General features: G+C 57.0%; 1 protein-coding gene across 5 annotated transcripts in view; it reads right to left on the minus strand.

The window, feature by feature from the left end:
* LAPTM5 (lysosomal protein transmembrane 5) overlaps nt 1–13,149 on the minus strand; it is a 33,254-nt gene extending 20,105 nt beyond the window's left edge. Inside the window, exons 1-3 of one of the 5 annotated variants that reach the window (XM_030323813.1) lie at nt 13,138–13,149; nt 11,963–11,965; nt 4,178–4,284 (exon numbers count right to left, since the gene is read on the minus strand). In XM_030323813.1, coding sequence (XP_030179673.1) covers nt 4,178–4,264 — 87 coding nt within the window. In that variant the 5' untranslated portion in view covers nt 4,265–4,284; nt 11,963–11,965; nt 13,138–13,149. Of the gene's footprint in view, nt 1–4,177; nt 4,292–8,193; nt 8,196–11,962; nt 11,966–13,137 lie in introns of all 5 variants that reach the window. The other 4 variants (XM_030323815.1, XM_030323811.1, XM_030323812.1 and 1 more) reach the window with 4 other exon arrangements.
* Between the last annotated feature and the right edge of the window lie 10,090 nt (nt 13,150–23,239).

The raw sequence follows: 23,239 nt of genomic DNA on the forward strand, positions 1-23,239 counted from the left end.
TCCCCAGCACCCCCAAGCTCGGGCCTGCTCATCCCTAGCACGCCAGCCTCCTCCAAGAAGCCGCTCCTGAATCTCCCCTCCCCCGTCTGTTCCGGGACTGGGATAAGGCCCCTCATCTGTGCCCCCCAGAACAGTCAGCCCCGTCATCCAGCAAAGCCATTGTCACAGTTGTCCTTGGGCCTGGAGCCCCTAGAGGTCCAGACCCTGGTCTGGAGCTCGGCGCATAAAAAGAAGGCATGTTGGAGAACGTATCTTCATTAAGGACAGACTCCTTCAAATGGTAGAGATGGCTTTACTTTGTTTGTTTTGCCAATTTAAAAAGCAATATACTTGAGCAACCAAATAAATAAAGCAGCATTGGATGATAACCCAAAGTACAAAATAAATATCCGTGAGTTTCCACTGCTATAAATAAGTAAACCGTTTTGTGTTATTAACACATGAGGAAAACAGACGAATCTCCCATGAGAAATTCCAAACGCCCTCAAGAAATAACTTCCCATTCTTTAAGTGACTTTCTTCCCCAAAGGAGAGTAAGGAAGGTGGGGCAGGGGGGAGGAGTGGGGGCAGTGGGGAGAAACCTGACGATCACGACTGCCGCCAGGTGACCAAGGTCACCGTCAGCAGTGCTAAGACACATCAGGAGTCCATACCTTTGATATGATGTGCTGACGATGGCCCCTTACCCCTGTCGTCTTCCTCCCAAAAACACCTGACCCAAGCCTCACCAAGAGAAAACCCTCAGACAAGTCCCATTTGATGCATATTTGACAAAACGTATGCCCAGCACGCCTCAAAACTGTCAAGGTCACCAAAAACAGGGAACATCTGAGAAACCGTCCCAGCCAAGAGGAACCTAAGGGACATAAGGACTAAATGTGACACGGTATCCTGGATGGGATCCTGAGACAGGGAAAAAAAAAAAAAAAGATGTTAGGGAAAAGCTGAGAAAATCTGAATAGAGTGTGGACGTTAGTGCGTCGAAGGCGACCCATCAACTGTGACAGATGAGCCATCACATAAGGTGCTAACACTAGGGGAAAACAGGTGCAGGGGGTACGGAACTCTGTACTATGTCTGTGACATTTCTGTGAATCCAAAACTGTTCTAAAATTAAATTTACTTTAAAAAGTCATACGTGTGCATTGTACCGAACACGGAGAATACGGGAGTGTAGAAACAATTAGAGCTTTCACAACCCTGGCAGCCCAGAGACAGCCAGCCCCGGCCTCCCTCCCTCCCCGGCCTGGTGCTACAAGGTTTTGAAACCACAGCGGGTGTAAGCTTTTTCGTCCGGGCAATGCGTTCCTGATGGGATTCCAGGTGCCTTGGAGGGGAGAAGTCAGGGAGGGAGAGATTTCTGAGCAAAAGGGCCTTCCGGGGATCCTTTCCTCTTACCATTGATTTAAGACAGGCTTTGGGTTGCAGACAAGCCGGGGCTAAAGACCTAATTTAAGCCTCCCCAGAGAGGCCGAGTCTATGAATAGCTCTTAATGTTGTCACCCATGACTGGCTCCAGATGATGACAATCTGGGCAATCAACACATCTGGGCAATAGCTTCCCTTTTTCCATCCAGATGTTAGAGGCCAGGCCAGTATACCTGTCCCCCCAACTGCTCAGTCACAAGAAAGCCCCCAGCCCCCCTGCCCTTTCTGGGAAGGAGCAGAGGACGATCCCCCCACTGGAACCAACCAAGGACCCCAGACAGCACTGCCCGGTACAGCTTCCTGGCTTCTCCTCTGTTCTCATGCCTTATGTTCTAGAACATCCCATGGCTCCCCATGGTCCACATTACAGACACTGGGAGTGACTTAGCACCCGGGAGACATTTGGCAACGCCTGGAGGGATTTTGGGTTGTCACAACTGGGCAGGTGGGGGGAGGCTACCGGCACCTTGCGGATAGAGGCCAAGGATGCCGCGAAACGTCCCACAACGTACGACAAAGAATTCTCCAGCCCCAAATATCAACAGCACCTACCCCGAACTCCCAGAGTCCTCAGCTTGTCACTCGGAGCCCCTACCACCACCTGCACCCCAAGCCAAAGCCTCCAGCCTGGGCTGTGTAAGTGTCCCCTACACAAGCCACCACCCCTCAGCCTGTGCACTTTGCACACCTGTGCCTCACCACCCCCCATACGCTACGCCTCCCCTAATGGCACCGCCTCCAAGGAGGCTTCCCTGGTCACTGGCCCACACTTTCTCCAGCTCTGCGGGCAGGCACTGATGTCACTTCACCACGTCCTGGTGAGGACCTCACGCAGCGTGGTCAAGAAGAACTCTCGAGAGTCGCGAAGCCTGGGGCCTTCAGGACAGAGGCCAGGCCCAAGCAGCCTGCATGTGGACGCGGTCCCGCCCACACAGGGATTTCTTTTTCACCTCGAGCCAGTCGCCAACATGGGAATGCCACAACATGGGGTCTAAAAGGCCGTGTTTCCTGCTTCTCTGAATGTCAGAAGAGCGGCTGCTGGGGCCCGCATTCCTGTGTGGCAACAATCAGAGGAAGGAGGGACCGGCCACCGGGGTAGACCCAGAACAGGGCCCCGAGGTCACCGCGGGTCCGTCCGCCCCACTGCGCTCACTTAGGCGACCTGCCCGGCCCTTCAAGAGGCTGGAGTCTGAAACCTCTGCGCCAGTCCACATCCCCACCCCTCATTTTCTAAAGGGGACACGGAGGCCCGAGAGAGAAACTTGTCCGAGGTCACACAACCAGTCAGGGGCAGAGCTGGGGTACGGACCCAGGGGCCTTGTCCCCCACAGGGACGCCGCGGGGGCCAATCACCGTCCTTCGGAGAACACTGCCCAGTCCGAGCTTGGAGAGGCCCTAAGGATTTCACGTGGGGACAACCAAGGCGCCATTGGCTTCTCCCAGGATCACTGTCACGCCGGCGGGAGCTAGGCAAGGCAACCTCTGAGAAGCGCCCCAAACCGGCATCACTCCAAGTGCCCGGCAGCACACTGCGTCAGAGGCACTGCTCACAAACACTGCTGTGCGCCAGGCACCCGATCCTCACAGCCAGAGAGGTATTACTGTTTTCAATGAGGAAACCGGGGCCCAGAGAGGTTAAGTAAGCGGTCCCCAGCGGCACAGCTTGGAAGCGGGGAAGGCGAGAATTTGCACCCAGGAGCGGACCCCGAAGCTAGCTGTGCACTGATCCGCTGGGGAGCCCCGCAGCCCTGCCTGTCCTGCCCAAGACAGGAAACAGATGCAGCCAGACTTCAGCAGTTTCCAGCAGCCCACCACAACAGAATGCCGGATTTAGGCTAATTTTGAGGAAGCCCTTCTAGGCTCATGAGAGAACTGTTAACCACAGGCCCTGAGTCACCCTAAGGAGGAAGGCGCCTGGGTCTGGGGGAGCCGGGTGTGGCTCAGAGTCGTGCGGGGGGTAGACGGGGTCCGGGCAGGAGTGAACAGAGACCCCAAGCTTCACCCACCGAGACAGAGCGGGGAGCCGCTGGCCCCAAGGGGCTGTGGCTTGCCCACAGTCGCTCCGAGCGAAAAGACAAAGGCTCCACGCCGGGGGGTGGGGGGGGTTTGCACACCAGCTTCCAAAGGGGAACTGCTGGGCTGCTCCCCCTCAGGGCCAGGCAAGCCACCCCACCCCGTAGCACCAGATCTCAGATCTTCTTGGGTGGTTTGGTGGGTTGTAAACCAAGAGGATTCAGCCCCCTCCCTCCCCGCCCGGAGCACAAAGGAGAGGGTCCCCCCTTCATCCCCCCAGCGGCCCAGGACCCCCCACAGGAAGAGTCAGGCTGTGCCTGGGGCCTGACCTCATCCCCTGGCAACAGCCCCAGCCCACATTTCTCCCGAGATTCCTGGCTCCCGACGCACTTTGCCGGCTGCCGCTCCCTTCGAACCTGGCGGCTGTTCTTTGGTCCCATTTTACAGAGGCAGAAACTGAGCCCCAGAGGCAACGTGAGTTCCATTCGCTCAGCATGAAGACCCTCCTCCCACCACTGCTCCACTCTGCCAGCTGCTGCAGGCCCCCCCCCCTTCCCGGGTTGAAAAAGGGGAAACTGAGGCCCAGAGTAGGGAAGGGATCTGGCCGGGCTCCCGCGGAGAGGTGGTGGGCAGCGGTCCTCCCGCCCGAGGGGGTCAGTAGATTGGGGCCCTCTCTCTTGCGCGCACACACACACACACACACACACAGCCTCCCCGCGCCCACCAGCACACTCACCACATGGTAGATGGCCAGGGCGGTGGTGGCGATGCGGACATTGAAGCAGCAGCAGGTCTGGCGGACGGCAGCCGTGCGGGGGGCCATGGTGCTGCCGTCCCCTGCTCCTAGGCACTGAGGGAGAGAGCCCAGCGCCTGGAGCAGGGCAGAAAAGAGGAAGCCGCCAGCTACCCTCTTCACTTCCTTCCTGCCCCTCAGACAGGCAGGGGCCGGGTCGTCACCACTGGGGCGGGGCGGCTGGGAAGGGCTACAGGCTGCCTCCAGCACCACAGCTGGCCCTTTGCCAGCCCCGGGGGGCTGGGGGTGGGGGGACCTCCCTGGGGAGGGCAGGTCCTTGCAACTCCATACGTACCGTTCGGTAGAGCTGGGGTCAGAGCAGACTCACGCCCCGCTTACTGGACGCTCCCCATCGCTCGTGGAAGGCAGTGTTACCATTTTGTAGACGGAGGAACACAGGGCCAGAGAGGTCAAGGCAACCACCCCAAATCGCACAGCAGTCAGTGCTGGTGGCACGATTCAAACCCAGGTCGGCCTGGCTGCAAACGTAGCTACCGCATAGCGTGCTCCTGGATTACTTGCTCTCATGCTCACCTCTGTCCTTTGAGGGAGGTCGCATTACCAGCCCTAGTTTACAGATGAAGAAACGGGGGCCCAGAGAGGGGGAGCGACTTGTCCAAGGTCACACGGCCAGCCCACGGAGGAACTGGGATGAAGGGGAGCCGACTGCTCCGAGAGGTGGCCCCTTGGAGCTGGTGTTCTCTTCACTCTACGTCCAGCCTCAGAACGTGTCCTTCCTGAGCTCTGTCTGAACCAGGACAGGAGAATGATTACTGAGCAAAGCCCTCAGTCACACGTCTGGCCCTGGGCTGGGCTCTCCCCACAGCTGGCTCCTTTATGCCTCGTGGCAGTCTGAGAAGCCCTCAGTCAAGCCTCTCTCCGTGGGCCACAGGGACCCCGAGGCTCACATGCCGTCAGGGATTTTTCTCCCCCTCACTCTTAGGAAGAGTTGGAATTAATAAAGCGTGACTATTAGCAAGCTTCGCCGGCAAGCTAGCGTCTCTACTCCCTTCTCAGGTGACAAGTGATCCCTATTGCAGTAAAGGAAGGGCACACGAGGCACTTGGGAAATCCCTGCCGGCATTCTGCTCTGTGCTGATGCCGAGCTCACTTGCAATGCATAGTTCCCCTGGAGAACTCCTGGGCACCTGCCATGAAGCCCCACCCTCGCATGAGGTCCTGGAGTTCGGATTAGCCACCACGGCTGCTCATCGTTTCCGCCCCGGGAGAGGTTATAAAAGGTCTCTCTGCTCCTACCCCCGGGCAAGAGTTGCTCCGTTGGACTCACAAAACTTGGCCAGTAGACTTGATCAAACCTTTCTCTGTTTGCCTGTCAGACCAAAGGGGGCTCTGCAGGCTTGGGGTTCCTGGGTGGCCCAGCCAGTCCCTCCCCTACTTTATTTTCAAGCTTGTTTAGCTGGTGTCACCGGCCTTGCTGGACCAGACGTCACGGAAGGGTGGTGCAGGGTACTTGGTTCCGTGCGTGGGCTCCGAGGCTCCCGGGTTCAATTCCCGGCACCTGCCGGCCACAGAGACAACACAGAGAGAAAAGTCCTGCTTTGCCCAAGAGCGGCAGGACCAGAGTGGCAGGAGATAAAGAAAGCAAGGGCCAGAAGGGCCCCGAGGCCGCGCTGGGGAGCCTGGATTTCATTGTGCTGGGAAACCACTTGAAAATTTAATGCCCTAGCAAATGATAGCCATTAATAACATCATGATTTGATGAAACTAAAGCAGGTGTAGAGCCCGTTCCCAGAGAGAGTGCCAGAACCCACCGCCGGTGTGTGAGACCATTTCGCACGGTACGCAGATGAACACTTTTCATTTTTACGGTGATAAATTCCTTTTAATGTGCATTATAAAAATACACATAACTAGCCCATGAATTTTGTGACTTTCCATTTATGAGAGTAATAGAAAGCCTCTTTTTAAAACAGATGCCTTTAAATAAAAAAGCGGTGGGTCGGCTTACAGAAAACCATCAAGCCCGCCGCTGGCCAGGAGGCAGGCAGATGTGGCAAACAGCCACGGAGCGGGGTGGGCATCCCTGGTTTGGGAATTCTGGGCCGCGGGAAATCTCACGGTAGCTGTGTGATCTCAGACAAGGCGTTTGATCTCTCTCTCAGTTGTTGTTTCCGCGTCCGCGAACCAGAGGGCAGAGGCTCCACCTTGGAGAAGACGAAATGAGATCACGTGCAAACACGTCTGTCTGCTTCCTCCCTTCTGGGACATGCCTGCTCCCCACCCCCGCCCCCACCCGAAGGGCTGCTGAGAAGAGGCAAGGTTGGGACTCGAATTCTGGTCCGTCTGCTCCTGGGTCCGGGGCACCACCTCCCTTCCCGAAGCGATGGAGTTCTGATTGATCGTGAGCTCCTTGCTGCCCCCACCACCTGCCGGGCCCCCGGTGGGAGGAGGAGACTCAGTCACTCCCCCACGGGGCGGAAGCCCATTCCTCTTTATTTCCATCCCCTCCAAACCTCCTGAGAGAGGGATGCTTTTTCTGCCAAATATCAGACCTCTCGGCCAAGGCCACTGAGGTAAGCAGACTAAAGACACCCATAGCTCAATCCCTGGATTTAGAGATTTAATCCCACGGTTAAAGGGACTTTGCAGGGGTGACTAAGACCCGAGCTGGGAAGGTTGTCTTGGAATATCCAGGTGAGAGGCCCCAGGTAAGCAAAACAGAATCATCAAAGTGTCTCGTGCTCACCATCAAAAATGTAAGCGCAAGGGACGCCTGGGTGGCTCAGTCGGTTAAGCGTCAGACTCTTGATTTCCTCTCTGTTCATGACTTCACGGTTCACGAGTTGGAGCCCCACAGCGCAGAGCCCGCTGGGGATTCTCTCTCCCTCCCTCTCTGCCCCCTCCCCCTGCGCTCTCTCTCTCTCTCTCTCACTCTCACTCAAAATAAATAAATAAACATTTTTCAGGTAGAGATTGGAGGATGCGGAAGTGCTTACTCCGAAGATGGAGAAAGGAGACGACAGCGAAGGAACACAGGCTGCTTCTAGAAGCTGGAAAGGGGCACAGACTTTCCCTGTCCAAAGGGAATGCACCCTGCTGACCACTGACACCTTCTTCTGATTTTAGCCCGATGAGAGCCATGTCGGACTTCTGTCCTCCAGAATGGTAAGGGAATAACTTTGTGTTGTTTACGCTGTGATTTGTTACAGCAGCGACAGGAAAGACATGCTGCCCCTCGGCAGAGTCCACACTGGGCCCTGGGCCCCTCCAACACTCCACGGAAGCCACAGTCCCCATCCTCACACGTGCAGCCCTTGGCCTCCTCGCTGTGGACCTTGGGCAAGTCACGGGCTTCCCTGAGCCTCGATTTCCTTTTGCCACATATCTTATAACGATAACGTCCATCTTGCTGTTTGTGCAAACGACCTAAGGAAATGCCCAGGCGGGCGGCAACCCGGCATGTGCCCCTTACGCCTCTTCGGCCCTTTTCCATGACAAACGACAAGGTTTGGGCTTCTCCAGGCTTCTTCCTAACCTCACCGTAAACTGGTGGAAACCTTGCAAACTTGTGACCTTCCAAAGCCCAGAGAAGGAGAAGAAGGTGTTGCAGATTTCCATAGCAGCAGCCCGGCGGGGATGCACCTGCCATGACGCCGACCTCCTGAGTGTCACTTCTGACACGGGATCTTCGGGGACTCCCATCTCCTCACTGGTCGCCTTGCGTCCCCAAAGCATCCGTACCTCCAGCTGCTTGTCCCGCCTGACGTTCTTTTAGTATATATTTCAACAGACTTCTCGGTTTCCTCAAAGGCAGAGTAGCTTGTGAGCTTTCTTTGTTGGGCCAGAACATCACTGGGACTTCCCTCTTCACCCACAGGCCTGGCGGTAAAAATAAAACCCGCCACGACTCCTCCAGGTTTCTTATTCAAACAAAGAGCTGGGGAGTCTTGCCCTCTCAGTTAACCCGCAGGGTTCAGGAGGGCCTGGCTCCTAGTCACGACTCAACAGCCGGAGCTACTTTGATAGGATTGTTGCCAGGATTCTTCCTGTCATTGGCTAAGCCCTTTCCCAGCGTGTAACTCAGCTGAGCGTCCCCCAGCCCCAGCCTGGAGAGGAAGGTGGCAAAGAGGTGTCAATTGATCGGCCCCTGGCAGGCCCGGAAGGGGCAGTGGCTGGTGCACGCAGCTGGTCAGCGGCCGAACCAGAATGTGTCCCCCTGCCTGGGGACAGCTGCTTAGGAGGCACGTGAGTGGCGCGGCCCAGGGTAGTTCCGGGGCTCTCTTCCCCAGGGGGCTCCCGCGTGCCCTCTGCAGCTCACCCAGGGCCAAGGGACAAGCTTCCTACCCTACCACCAGCCTAAAATGCCCCCCTGGCTGCCCTCACCACCTCACTCCCACCTTTGAGATTTGGAGCTGGGACCTGCAGGGCCAAGGCCGGTGGCCTGGAAAATGTGAGAAAACACGCAGTACTCTTTCCCCTCTCTTTCCGCCCAAACCCGCCTGCTGGCCAGGGGCCCGGGGCCTGCACACGCCGCCTCGGGGTACGCCGCCTCGGGGTACCCCCCCACACACACCCCTGCCCTGCAGAAGGGAGCCAGACCTCGACCTCAGAGGGTCACCCTGGCAAGGACCACACACAAGCCCGTGACCAGGCGGTCGTCCCGTGGACAGGCGGAGCCCCTGAGGTGGTCTGGCCAACACGGGGTCGAGGAGGCTACTCTCAGCCAAGGAGACCAAAGGTCACTGACTGTACCCAGGGGCATAATCACACCCTGTACTGCTCTGTCACTGCTGGCGTGGGCTCTGCTGGGCTGCGGGCCCCAAGGTGATGGCACCACAGTCAGAAAAGTCACCGGATGTAAACAGTATGAAGGGCCACGCCAGTGCCCTCCAGCTGAATACCAGCACCTCCCTCCACGCAGCTGTTAACCACACCCTTGGAAAGAACCTCCTAGATCCAGGTCCCTAAAAAGTTGGTGCTAACGTGCACACCTGCCATTGAGACCACAGTTAAGAATGATCTCACTGGGACATTTCCCCCAGATAGGGGATTTTTACGTAACCAAATAAAAACAACAACAACCAAACAACAACAGCGACAGGCCCTGGAAGAGGCTTAAAGAAAAAGAAAGGCAGAGAACTACTATTTCGGGTTCTGGCCAATGTACTATTAAGGGACTTCTGGGAAATCTATGGTTACCCTGATCAGAAAGGGACAGGTTCCACAAATGCCTGCCCTTCTACCCTTTGTCCGAACTGCCCTATCGCCGCCAGGAATGCAGGCACAACGCATGGGGGAGAAGCAGCTATTTTGGAAGCATGAAGACAAGAGCCATACCCTAAGAATACTGGCGGAGAGAGACAGAGCCCGGAGTCCTGAGCGCATCACAAAGCCTCTGCACCGGCCCGGAGCCCTCTTCCTCTGGACACCTTGTGACATGAGAAACAGAAACCCTACCCAGGTCTTTTTCATTTGATATCCGTGAATATCCATTCAACAAGAGGCTTGTGTTAGGTGCTCCGGAACGCAGCAGGGGACGAGACAGACATGGTCCCTGCTCTCACGGGGTGAACGTTTTGCGGGGGGGGGGGGGGGGGGGGGGACAAACAAGGACCGGCAGAAACAAGGCCATTTCAGCAAGTAAACACTTCGCTCTACGGCCTGCACCGGCCTGGCTTCCCGTCTTAACTGGAGAACAGACTCGCCGTGGGACCTAGAATGGTCATCTCTCAATCCACCCCGACTCCCCGTCTGTAACACCAAGGAGGCGTCCCACGCCACGCTGTCTGAGGCCTGGCGCCCCTTGGCCAGGCCCCGGGGCCAGGCAGGTCATCTACTCGGAGCAGCTGTACCCGGCGCCTGGACACCCTCCAGCCTGACTGCGTGGCCTCAGATTCCTTGGCACTGACTAAAGAGCCGGGGGGCCCCGGTCGGCGGGCCCAAGCCTCCTGACTGCAGCCCTTTAAGGGCCGCCAATAAATCTCAAGCGACTGCTGAAAGCTCGGTCCCCAGCCGGCTGCGGGCTGAAAAGGCCAACTGCGGCCGAGGCTTCTCCCTGCCAGCACTGGGCACGGCCCCGGACAGGTGGGCAAGCCGGGCGGCGATGAGGCAACCCCACTGGACTCTGCTGTTGCCCCAGGGGCCACCGCCCCTGCTCTGCTCACCGCCCCCCCCAGCGGCCGCTAGCCACCTGCCCAGGTCAGCTACTGAACCTCACCACCCCCAACACAGCCCTGCGTGTACATGTATACATACATATATGTGGAGTGATATATACACATATATATGCATTTATGTGTGTGTGTGTGTGTGTATTCTTCAACAATTAAAAACACTGGACAAGTGAGGAGACCACTGAGGACCCCTGCTTGTCCCGAAGGCCACACCACCTCCCACAGAATCTGCCCAGAAGCCGAAAGTCCGGCGCTCTGCTCATGAGGCTGCCCCAATAAAAGGCACCTGTTCAGACCCTGTGGCTGCACCCACACCGGCCTGAAGGTCAAGGGAATCCAGGCCTGCTGGAGGTCCCCCTCTAGGGAACAGAGCAGCTGCGTGAATCTGCCAGGCGACCGCGTCACTCATTTATCCATTCAACAAGCCCGTATTGCGTGCCCACCATCTGCGAAGCTCTGCGCTAGGCCTTGGGGACAGAGCAGCGAGCCACACAAAGGCGCTGGCTGCAGGGCACTGCCATTGCCCGCCAGATCTCAGCCCCTCCTAGGAGTCGGAGTGGGGGCCTCCTGCCCCTTCGGGGCTCCTCCAGCCTGGGCCAGGCCCGGGGCCACAGGCAGCAGCCCCAGCGACTCCAGCCAAAACCCAACTGGGGAAGAAAAAGGCCAGTCACAGTCATGACATTAGTAAGAGCAGCACGGGGACGGGTAACAATACCACTTCTTAGTCAAAGGCATAAAGCAGATGCACCTGTGATCTAAAAAAAGCTGTCCCCTCAATGACAGGGGCATCAGGTGCAGGGGAAGTCCGCAGACCCTGGAAGGGGGCACACCCAGGTTCACTCCCCATCTTTGCCCCTAGCAAGCTGTGAGGCCAGCCTCACCACCTCTCTTAGTCTGCCCATCTGTAAAACGGGTGTAACAGTAGTCTGCCTTTCTTGCAGAATTATTATAAAGATCAAGATAACGATGGGGATGTTGGATTGGACATCAGCGGGGCATCTATTCTTCCCCCGATCCGTTGCCATCCCCCCTGCCAACCATACTTCTTACAGGCTGATTCGGAACAAGCCCTGTTTGGCTCAAGAACATTCCGCGGCTCCCCATAGCCCGTAGGATCCATTCTCTGGCAGCCGCTAATCAGAGGCCGTTACTCTGTCCACGCCACCCCAGTAAAGCCAAAACCTTCTCTGAGGGCTTCTGGATCCATCAGAGTGGGGCAGCTATGAGGCCCAGAGCCCCGACCATGTTGTCCCCGCCCCCCAAAGATACCTGGGCCAAGAGGGCTGGGGAGGGGTACAAGTACCCTGGAGGGAAACGTGGGGGTGTTTGTGGTTGGACAAGTGTGCTATTTCCCATGGGGCTAATCTGATGTTGACATTTTCCACCCCACCCCACCCCCAGCTGCTTTGCTAAGCTGCTCCTGCTGGGGAGGCGGGGGAGAGGGGAGAGGGGAGAGGGGGCCGGGGTCTGCCCCCGAGGGGGTTCCCAGGGATAACTGAGGGGGCAGCCTGGCAGAGCACCTCCGGAAGGTTGGCTTTTCACATGCGTCATCTCATGGAACCCCCGGAAGGCACTGTTCTTCTCCCCATTTTACAGACTAAGAAACTGGGGATTCCTGCCGGGAATCGGTTTGCTAGGAGTACGTTCAGGCTTGAAATCCTGTATACTTTCCACCACACCACGGGACCACCGAAGCTGCTCAGGACTCAAAAGAAATGTTGAGATACACGCAGGGTGGAGACCTTCTCCGCTTCTTCGTTTCCCGTTCAACGATGCCTGAGAGTATCCTGTCAGCCCCTCTCCCTACGGGGAAAGCATAACCCTCGCCATTCACTTTTGTAATCGATTTTGAACAGCTAACAAAGGTACGTGGCCCCACATTTAAAGTCTACGAAAGACTATAAAATGAAAAGTAAGTATTCACACTGTTCGAAGACATGTGTGAGGCAAGCCCCTAAAAGCCGAATTACTCGGCTAAAGGGTGTGAGTGTGCCAGTTTTGATCAAAATGGACAAAGTGGTCTTCACAGAGGCCGTACTAATATATGTTCCCACCCGCAACGTAAGAGAGCCCCCGTTTCCCACATCCTCACTAACACAGTGAGTTATCAAACTTTTAATCTTTACCGATGTGATAGATGAAAACATGGCTTGCTTTGTGGTTCATTTCACAGGTAGAGAATATTCTTACGTGTTCTGGAGCCATTTGCGCTTCCTTTTCTGTAAACTGGCTGCATCCTTAGCCCATTTTCTTCCGTGGGTCGGGGAATCTGTTTCTTATTGATTTGAAGGCACTCTTTACGTATTCAGGAAGTTAATCTCTGGTCAGTCATAGACGTTGCAAGTATTTTTGACACAGTTTATCTTTTGGCTGGCCGGTGAGTTTTGTCACCATTTTTAAAGGAGCCTCGAATGTGTTGATATTGTAAGTGACAGTATCTGTTAAAATGTCAGGTTATAAACATTTTCTTCCCTGGTTTGGGTTTTTTTTGTTTGTTTTTTTTTTGTTGTTGTTCTTTTTTTTTTTTTTTTTTTTTTTTTTTTTGCCATTGTTTCTGTGTCGTTTCCTCTTTTGAATTACTTGTGTGCCCTGGGTTTGGTAACATTTTTCAGGCCCTGATGACGCTGTCTCTTCTTCCTGTTATGTATTACTCTGGAGTGGAGGCTGAACCAGGCAAGGTGCAGAGCGGGTGTCCATAATGCTTGTCCACAGGCTGCCTGGGCTACTGGAAGGGAAGGAGTACAGACCACAGGAGGCCATGCGCTGTACTGGGAAGAGCACTGTACCGGGGGCCACTTCTATTTTACTCGCTTTCTGTCCTTAGTCTGTGCCTCCGTTTGCTCATTCATGAAATAAGACGAACTTCCCCCATGGACATTCAATGGTTATACGTGGCAGGACGTTAAACGGAAAAAGCAGAGAGATTGCACAAGGAGGAACAGTAGAGACCTCCAGAACCGTCTCTGCCCCTAGGTCACTGTGCCACCCGGCCCAGCTCCCTCCTCTTCTCTGAGCTTCAGAAGGAGAAGGTGTTCTAGACGCTTGCCAAGCTCCTTTCCTGCTCCCCCATCTCTGTCCCGCTGCCAAACTGTTCCTCCTTTGAGTCTAGAGGTTGGAATTGAGCCCGGGCTGTGGCAGTCAAGAGAGACCTCCAGGAGGAGGCAGGAGGCAATCTGGGAGCCAAGCATGAGAGGAAGGGTGTGCAACTGAGCCCCTGCTTCGCAGCACACGGGCTTACCTTACTTGGCCAGTCCTCACAACAACCCAGTGGATTCCCATTTTACAGATGAGAAAACCGAAGCTTCGGGAGGTTAGTTTGCCCAGGATCCTACAGCCGGTACACGGTAGGGCTGGGGCTCAAATGCTGGCTTGTTCTTGGCCTCTTTGAGGGTTGCAGGGGGTGGGGGCGGCTGGGCCAGGGTACAGACAGTGGTTGCCAGTCCGTGGCTCTCCTGTGGCAGGAGCGTGGATGGGGGAGGCGGCCAGAGCTGGGAGACAGGAGGCCCACGGACAAGGCAGGAGGTGGGCGGGCTTTGTGTACGTCCCCACAGCCGGCCCCACACAAAGGCCAGAACAGGGCCAAGCCGCTCCCGGGCCCGGCTAGGCCCACTCCTCGCTCCTCGGGTCGCATCTCAACTGAGCCTTGCAAAGCCCGCAGCGGGGTTTCCCCTGGGCCTGGGATGCCGCAGCCCCAGCCAGGCCGCCGCCGTCTCCACTGGGACAGAAAGCGGGGGTCTGTCCTTCTGCCCCACGCCAGCTGCTCGGGGAAAACAGTCGGCGGAGCCTACCAACCCCGTGCTTCCTGTGGCTGCTGCACTTGGCCTTCTCGCAGGGCACACGCCTGCAGTCTGCACAGCCCTCGCCTCGCCCGGCACCTGGCAAGCTGCTCGCGTCGCACGCTCACCTTCGGCACCTGGCCCCTGAACACCTGAGTTTGAGGACCTGAACGAGCAGCGTGGAGGCACTGGAGGTCAGTGTGCTGGGAGAGGGGAGCTCTGAGATCGCGGGGAAGGCAGCGGACATCCCGGAGCCCCACCGTGGAGCACGCGGTGCGGGGACTAGAACTCGGGATTCCTGACTCCCACCGCAGTGCTCGCGGACCTACCTCCTGTCGCCTCCCGGAAGCCCCGGGGGGAGAAGCCGAAACCCCCAAAGGAAAAGAATGGAGAAATGAATGTTCTTCTGCTGGCCGGTCCCGCAACTCACACTGTGACCCAAGGCAAGTCCCTGCCACCTCCAGGCCTCAGCTTCCCCATCCACACAGAGGGAGGTTGGACCAGTGACATCCTGGGCTTCTGGGAGCAACTGGGTCCACCTCTCCTCCTCCCTCCCAGAGACCACAGGGGACAAACGACACGTTCCTTGGGCCCGTTCCGCACGAGCTAATATTGACCCAGGGCTGTTTCCTTTGGCCACACGCAGGGGCTGTGTTTGCTCTGGCGGGACCCCCAGCCTCGCCCGCGCCCCTCTAGGCTCTGGCTGTGCTGGCCGAGGCGGGAGGGGCCGGGTGGAGGACGCGTGCCCCATGGGCCAGGAGGCGAAGCAGAAACCACTGAGAGGCCCAGGGCACGATCCCATGACCCCCACCCACCCAGCTTTGAAAGCTTCTAGTGTGTTTTTCAAAAATGAGGACTGCCCAGATACCGTTATAAAACACCTGGGTTTTTTTGAATGCTGTGTTTCATAAATAAACTCTGAGTGCACACCTAACACGCACGCACACAGCACGATAACTGCACGTCCTGCCTCGTTTGGGAATCACGTGGAAAACTTAGGCCCTTCCTTGAAGAAACGGCAGACGCCAGTGTTGGGCCAGAGACAGAACAAGATAAAGAAGGTCATTTGGGGGCGCCTGGGTGGCTCAGTCGGTTAAGCATCTGACTTCGGTTCAGGTCATGATCCCACGGTTTGTGGGTTCGAGCCCCACGTCGGACTCTGTGCTGACAGCTCAGGGCCTGGAGCCTGTTTCCGATTCTGTGTCTCCCTCTCTCTCTGCCCTTCACCCGCTGGTTTTCTCTCTCTCTCTCTCTCTCTCAAAATAAGTAAATTAATTAAAAAAAAAAAGTTTGATGAGGAACGGACAATTTACATGGACTCAAAGTCCCTCCCTGCAAAATGCTTTCTCATCATGAAATGGGGGAAGAGTAACATGACAGTGGAGAAGGGCAGGGTGACCCCGGTCAGCATATCCAGGGGATTTTATCAGTGTTGTGTTTGGGGGAGGGTGGCGGCGAGTCATGAATCGGTTTCAAGCCCAGATACCCAGAAGAGGCCAGGAAGAGAAACAAACTGCCTTGAAAGAGGCCAGGTCCTCCTACCTCCTCCAGCAAATGAGAGATATGGACGTCCAGAGAGGGCACCGCCCTGCCTGAGGCCACACAGCAAGTGGGGCAACCAGGCACCAGCGGCTCCCTTCTTTGTGCGTTTCTCTGTCCCTGCTCAGGCTTTCTGAGGCCTCCCCTGGGATTCTGGGCAGCAACTGGTCCCCTGGGGCCGACGACAGACAGAGACAGGAGCCCTGAGCGCCAGCCCTCACCCGCCTTGACCTGCGCACTCTCTTAAGTGAGTCTGTTCCCGTGTCTGGCCCTCCAGCCCCCATCTGGTCCAAGAGACAAGCTCAGTCCCTCCTATGCTCTCGTTAGTGGCTTTCTCTGCAGCTGGGAGGGGACTTGGGCTCGGCCACTCCAGCCTCTGACCCGCTGGGCAACCTGGGCCAGGTCACTTAACCTCTCTGTGCTTGTTTTGGTGTCAGCACGTGGCAGGATAACATGTCGAAATGCCCACCAGTGCCTCTCTCCCCAGAACTCCCAGGGTCCCCTCCCCCCACCCCCCCTCCCTTCCTCCCCCCACCCCTCAGTCCCCACGACTGGGGGCAACCATGCTGCCGAAATAAGGAATATTTCCAGTTCCCTGCCTTCTGAGTTTCCAAAGTCCAGACCCTGCCACAGTGTAGAAAATGTGGAAGCCCACGTGATGAGCCGGAGGCGTCCTCCTGCCCTTGAGGCCAGGTGGATCTCCAAGCTCCAGAGGAAGCACGCAAGGAGCAGTGGACAGAGCTGGGAGGCCGGGGGTCCCCGAGAGCCCTCCTCTGCAGTCTGAGTTGTCCAGATGGCTCTGGACCCATGACAGAGGGAGGCCCCGGGATGTGGTGAGAGTGGAGGTGCCGCCTGGCACAGGAGCCAAGGTCGTGGCCCTTCCTGGGGACAGATGCGGCAGCCAGAGCCCCGCCCCTCGGCGGGCGCCCAGAGAGCTCTCCCCTCAGACGGGCAGGTGCTGTGCAATGCCCGTCCCTGTCCCCATGGCCACACATGCCCAGCACCGACGTGGCCCCAGGGAGCCGGTGGCTCTGAAAGGGACTTTGTGATCAGGAATGAGGGAGGATTCAGCAAGACTGGACAAGAACAGGGACAACGCAGGGGAAGCCAGAAGACGACAACGTCGGGGTCTAACGTGTCCCTCCCGACCAGTGTCCCCGGCGAACCCCCCAGGCCATAAGCAAAACCCTGGGACAGGGCCAGGGGGCCAAGAATGGCTAGAGGATGACGTTTTCATGACTTCGGGGGGTGAAGACCTCAGGAGATAAGAAGAAAGCTGCTCTCCTCACACATCTGTGTTGGCACATCACAAGTGCTCCCCAGCACACGTTCGTGAGCAAGCGAGCAGAGCAGCGGCCCTCCTGGAGCAGGCCTCCGCCCGCCTGCGGGGCCAGCTGGGCCCGAGCGTTCCCGACGGCCCTCACAGCGACCTGATCTGCCACCCTGGCGGTCACACAGACACCGAGGAAATTGGCAGATACTAGCGGTCAGTGATGCTGTCGCCACTGGTTTTGTTTTCCAGACACTCTATTTCCCAGCACATCCTTGACTAGAACCTCCCCCACAGGGGGTCGTGGGCACAGGAAGATTATGCAGATTGCGTGCCACCAGGCACACACTAGACGTTCAGGAAATGATGGCTGCTGTCACCGCAACTGCCCGCACAGAGCGACAAGGAGGTCCGGCCTCACCTCCGAGCCTCGTCCCTTCCCCGTCTCACTGCTGGGGCTTGGGGGATCTCGCAGCCCTGCGAATCATCAAAGCTGTCCCGTGTGAGGGACCCCCCTGAGAAAGCCTTTACTTACTACAAGATTTGTAAGGACGGAGGCCTGCTCGGGGGAGGCAGGTGGCACCTTCTCAGGCCCGCCCAGGGGAGCTGGGAACACCGGTCTCTGGGCAGGACTCAGAGAGAGCTAGCAGCAGGGTACTGAGCCCCTGACCGGGGGAGCGAAGTGGCAGCAAAGAGGGAGAGGGGCCCCTGGACACCCAGATGCTCAACTTAGCCAACTTCGTTCAGAGCTAAAGCACTCCATGGGGCGCCCGCGTGGCTCAGTCGGTTAAGCGACCGACTTCAGCTCAGATCATGATTTCATGGTTCGCGGGTTCAAGGCCAATGTCAGGCTCTGTGCTGACAGCTCAGAGCCTGGAACCTGCTTCGGATTCGGCGTCCCCCTCTCCCTGGCCCTCCCCCGCTCACTCTCTGTCTCTCAAAAATAAATAAACATTAAAAAAAAAATCAAAAGAAAAAAGAGCTAAAGCACTCCAGCAGGAAAATTACAGACTCGTTTTGCCCCGGCCCACGGGCTATGTGTGTGTTTGTCACCAGCGGGCAGGAAAACGGTTTTGTTCCTGGTCTCAGGCTCAATCGAATGCCCGGTCACACACCGTGGAGGCCCCACCCACAGGTGACACTGAGTTTGCTTATGTTATTTTATTTTTATGTTTAATTTACTTCGGTTCAGGATGCCCCCGCCTGGTCCCGAGACCGCACTGGCACGACCAGATCAGGACACTTCAGGATCCTGAACCGGCTCCACCCAGCCCGGGTTTAGGGAACCCAGGGCATACGCCGGATTCCGGCCACCCACCAGCCACGGAGCCGAGCGGAGCGGTTCACGAGGGCGGGAGGGGGATTTCCAGGCCTCGCTGGTTGGGGCAGTTTATTTGGATGAGGCCCAAGGAGCAGTGGCCAGGTGTCCCAAAATAACTCACGTGGCCAGGGCTGGGAGCCAGCGCCCCCATGGAAAATTTAAATTAATTCTTCTTGGCTGCAAGTCCGGGCCTCCGGAAGGGCCACCCAGAATCACCTGATTGCTGTGGTTCTGATGGTTCCAGAAGCCCGAGGAAGCCAGCCCCCCGGTGTCTGGGCTCCCTCACACAGCCAGAGGTCACGATACGCCCAGAGATGGTCGACCCAGCCGCCAACTCCACGGACTGTCCAGAAGCCCCACTGCTAGCTTTGTACAGCTGGGGAAACTGAGGCCAGAGTAGGAAAACTAAAACCCTAAGAGCAGAGGTGAGGCTTGTCCAGTGCTTGTGTGGGTCAGGCACTGTGCTGAGTGCAGATGAACACCGAAGACGGCAGCTGGGCGAGTGGGGGGGTGAATGCTGAATAGGTGAGTAGAGGGAGGGGGCCGCAGAAGTTCAAAGAAAGGGAATCCCAGCGTGAGTCGTCGGAGACGGGCCTCGAGGGGGCCACGCAGGTGCAGTTTGCGCCCAGGAAAGAGGGGAGGCTGAGAAAGGTACGGGCACGGCAGGAGCAGGGTAGGCAAAGGCAGAGGTGGAGACGGCTGTCCCCGAGCACCCGCCTGGCAGATAACAGAGCACTCGAGGCACAGGTCGCGTTTCACAGCAAAAGGCCACCCTCGGGTCACACGGTAAGAAAGGGGCAGAGCCAGGACTTGAGCCTCTTCCCTGGTCCCGAGGGGTGGGCCCTTTCCATGACCTGAGACTGCCCACCCAGGGGCTGCAGAAGCCAAGAGCGGCCCCCAGGGGCCCTGGCACCGCCCTCCAGCACCCTGCACTTGGGCCTCGGAGCGAAAGGGTCTGGCCTTGGGAATCTTCTGAGGAGAGAGCCTGGGGCCTCCGAGTCAGGCCGACGGAGCCGCTCCCAGCTCCACTCGCGGTCTGCTGATGGTCATGGCCGATGCCGCTGAGCTCCCACCTGCCACGTGCAACATCGCATTCAACCCCCGACACTCAGAAGGGAGCCCTGGTATCATCCCCACTTTACAGATGGGAGGACTGAGGCACAGAAGATTATTAGCGACCGGCTCAAGGTTGCCCAGTATTAAGGGGCCAATCCGGGAGTTCAGCCCCAGGTCACCTGACCCCAAGGTTGTCACCCCTCGCGGCTCCCATCTCCTCACAGCCACAGTGGCCCCTGAGGCGTAGCGGGGAGCTGTCAGGGGAGAAGTCAATGAAGTAATGAAATACTGCTTCTCAGGGACCTGGCCTTTTCCCAGCCAGATAGCCTACATACCCTCAGGCCCCATCCCCTTGACCTTCCCCAGGGTCCCTGGCACCAAAGACAAGGTCTGGCCCCTCCAGCCCATCAGGGGTTCAGGGGAACGGGGCTGCTCCAGGGGCCCTGGTGAGGGCAGGGACTGGGCAGCCAGGGGCACACCAGCCTCAGCCTCCTCCTCAGCCTCCTTCCAACCATCTGGACCCTCCCTGCTCCCCTGGGCCCCCTGGGGACTTGGGGTTTGCATACATCTGATTAGCATAAGTTAGCAGCTGCCAGCAGGAGGGAGGAATGTTGTATTGGGGAGGGTAGTGGGGGGGGGGCGGCAGTCTTGTTTTTGGAAACCTTATGGAGTTCTGCTGAGGGCTCCCCTTGTTCAGAGGCCCCTGGATGGCGGACCGGTGTTTGTGTACCCAGCAGAGGCCCACCCCAGCCCCCGCCCGGTGAGCCCACGGCCGGCAGGCTCCAAGGATAACACAGAGGGAAAGAGCGCGATGCCCAGGAGGGGGCGCGATGCCCCAAGGAACGTGGGGTCTGCAGACTCGGGCTCCTAACACACAGACAGGACTCTGCCCAGGGTAGTGGGGTTCTCAGAGGGAGGGACACAATGGCCTCCTCCAGCTTGCTCCCCGGCCAGGGCAGCATCCACAGAGCCCTTTCGGCTGGGTGCACCAACCCGGTTCCTGGGGGATGAAGCTGATGAGCTCTGACTCTCCCAGGAAAAGGAGGGGGATTTTTCATCCCAAAGAAGCCCCACTGTGTGCCAAGCCCAGCGCTGGGTGCCTTCTGTGTCATCAAGGACCCCGTGGGCGATAGAGGGCATAGATAGCTTTTGTCTGCCAGGTGGCCCTTCCCTCTGCCTCTGATCACTCGGCAACCTTTAGAGTCATTCTTTGGGTGACCCAGCAGCACGAGCTCTGGAACCAGACTAGGTTCATATCCAGGCTCACCGCTCACCAGCTGTGTGCCCCTCTGCCTCCGTTCCTTTGCCCGTAAAACAGGGTCGCTGAAGGGAGCATTCAGTGAAGTCCAAGATCAAGGCACCTGCAGATTCAGTGTCTGGTGAGGGCCTGCTTCAAGGTTCATAGGCGGCTGTCTTCCGGAACATCCTCACATGGCAGAGGACAAGGGAGTCCTCAGGGTCCCTTTGACAAGGGCACTAGTCCCCTTCCCAAGGGCTCTGCTCTCCTGGCCTAATCATCTCCGGAAGGCCCCACCTCCTAATACCATCACCTTGGGGGTTAGGTTTCAGCAGGTGGACTGCAGGGAGGGGGCAGGGATGAGACCATTTCCTCCAGAGCCTGGAGTATCTTGGGGGCAGAGCTGCTAGGTGATGGAACCAAAAGCCATGGCCTAGATCCCAGGGTCCAAGGAGGGAGGGAGGGACGGAGGGGGGGCCACTTTCTCTCTTCATCTCCCCTGTCCCTCCTGGGGTGCCACGTTGGCCCTCTGTCGGATGGCTGACGGAAGAAGGGAGAGCCTGGGTTTGAACTCCGGCCCCGACATTTTCTGAACTACCCACATCTCCTCTCTGAGCCCAGTTTCCTCATCTGTAAACCAGGGAGAACAGTCCTTACTCCACTAGTCGGTGGCGGCATAAAACGGACTGTCACATTGAGGGTGCCCCCCGCCCATTTAGCACCCAGCTTAATGTTCGCTTTTCTCTTTCCCCCAGACAAAGAGCAGATGGCCTCAACCCTCCAGGAAGCCAGAATGCCTCAGGCATGAAGGAACTTTCATGGTCTCAATGGATCCTCAGGACGGTCCAGTAACGTACCCAAGGTCACACAGCTTGTTAATGAGATCTCCCAAGCTTTGACCAAGTTGCCCCAAGTCCCTGCCCCAGCGTTCTTTACAGTCAGGGCTGAGAGCCCACATCAGAGAGGTGAGGGTCTGGCAGGTGGTATGGGACTCATAGGGGGTGAGCCCTGAGGGCTCTGCCCAGCTTCCAGAGGCTTCCAAGCTCTGCCCTCCCCACTCCTTCCAAGCCTAGACTCTGGGTCCTGGGTCGAGGGCTCCCCATGCTGGCCATGAAAGGAATGTGTCCGGGGCTCCTGGAAATCCCAGGGAAGGCACCCGGTGGGCAGGCTAGGAGCTTGACCTCAGACTCTGCCTGACTCCTACAAGGTACCTCTCTGAGCCCTGGTTTCCCATCTGCTAAGTGGGGATGATAACGGTGTCATAAATAATTCTGCAAAGGGCCTGGCACCATGCCCAGACCGGGAGTTCTCAAACCTGAGTGTGCATCAGAATTACCCAGAAGGTTGGTTAAAACCCAGATTGCTGGGAGTTTCCCATTCAGTCGATCCTCCCTCGATGGGGACTGAGAATTTGCACTTCTGACAAGTTCTCAGATAATGCTGAAGCTGCTGGTCTGGGGGAAATAGTGTTAATTCAAAAAAGGCAAGACTGATAAGCACAGGAAAAGATGCTCAACAACATTAATCATTAGAGAAATGCAAATCCAGACTACAAAATACCACTTCGTACCTGCTAAGTTGGCCTCTAGAAAAAAAGCAAAAAGGAAACCACAGGTGTCGGTGAGGCTACGAAGGATCCTCGGTGCTTGCTGATGGCAACGTCAAATGGCGTGACCGACCGTGGAAAGTGGTATGGCGGTGCCTAAAAACCAAAACCAAAAAAATCAAACACAGAATTGCCATATGATCCAGCCAATCTCACTCCGGGCGATCCACGCAGAAGAACCGCAAGCAAGGTCTCAAATGGACAGATATCTGTGCACCTGCGTCCCGAACAGCATTATTCACGACAGCCAAAAAGTTAGGAGCCACCCAAGTGTCCGTCCACGGATGAACGGATAAACAACACGTGGGGTACACATGGAATATCGTTCAGCCTTAAATTTTTTTTTTCAACGTTTATTTATTTTTGGGACAGAGAGAGACAGAGCATGAACGGGGGAGGGGCAGAGAGAGAGGGAGACACAGAATCGGAAACAGGCTCCAGGCTCTGAGCCGTCAGCCCAGAGCCCGACGCGGGGCTCGAACTCACGGACCGCGAGATCGTGACCTGGCTGAAATCGGACGCTTAACCGACTGCGCCACCCAGGCGCCCCAACGTTCAGCCTTAAAAAGGAAGGGAATTCTTGGGCGCCTGGGTGGCTCAGTTAAGCATCTGACTTAGGCTCAGGTCATGAGCTCACGGTTCGTGGGTTCCAGCCCCGCATTGGGCTCTGTGCTGACAGCTCAGAGCCTGGAGCCTGCTTCGGTTTCTGTGTGTGTGTGTGTTTGTGTGTGTGTCTGTGTGTGTGTGTGTGTGTGTGTGTGTGTGTCTGCCCCTCTCCTGTTCACATGCGCGCTCTCTCTCTCTCTCTCAAAAATAAATAAACGTTTAAAAAAATTTTTTTAAAGGCAGGAAATTCTGACATACGCCACAACATGGGCAAACCTTGAGGACATCATGCAGAGAAATCAGCCTGTGATTTCTGCTTCTATCAGGCCGCTCTAGTGGGCAAAGTCACAGGGACAGAAAATAGAATGGGGGTGCCAGGGACTGGGGGAGGAGGAAATGGGGAGTTAGCGTGTTATGGGTGCAGAGTTTGAGTGTGGGATGATGAAAAAGTTCCCGCGAC

The sequence above is a fragment of the Lynx canadensis genome, chromosome C1, assembly GCF_007474595.2.
Source record: "Lynx canadensis isolate LIC74 chromosome C1, mLynCan4.pri.v2, whole genome shotgun sequence".
NCBI lineage: Eukaryota > Metazoa > Chordata > Mammalia > Carnivora > Felidae > Lynx > Lynx canadensis.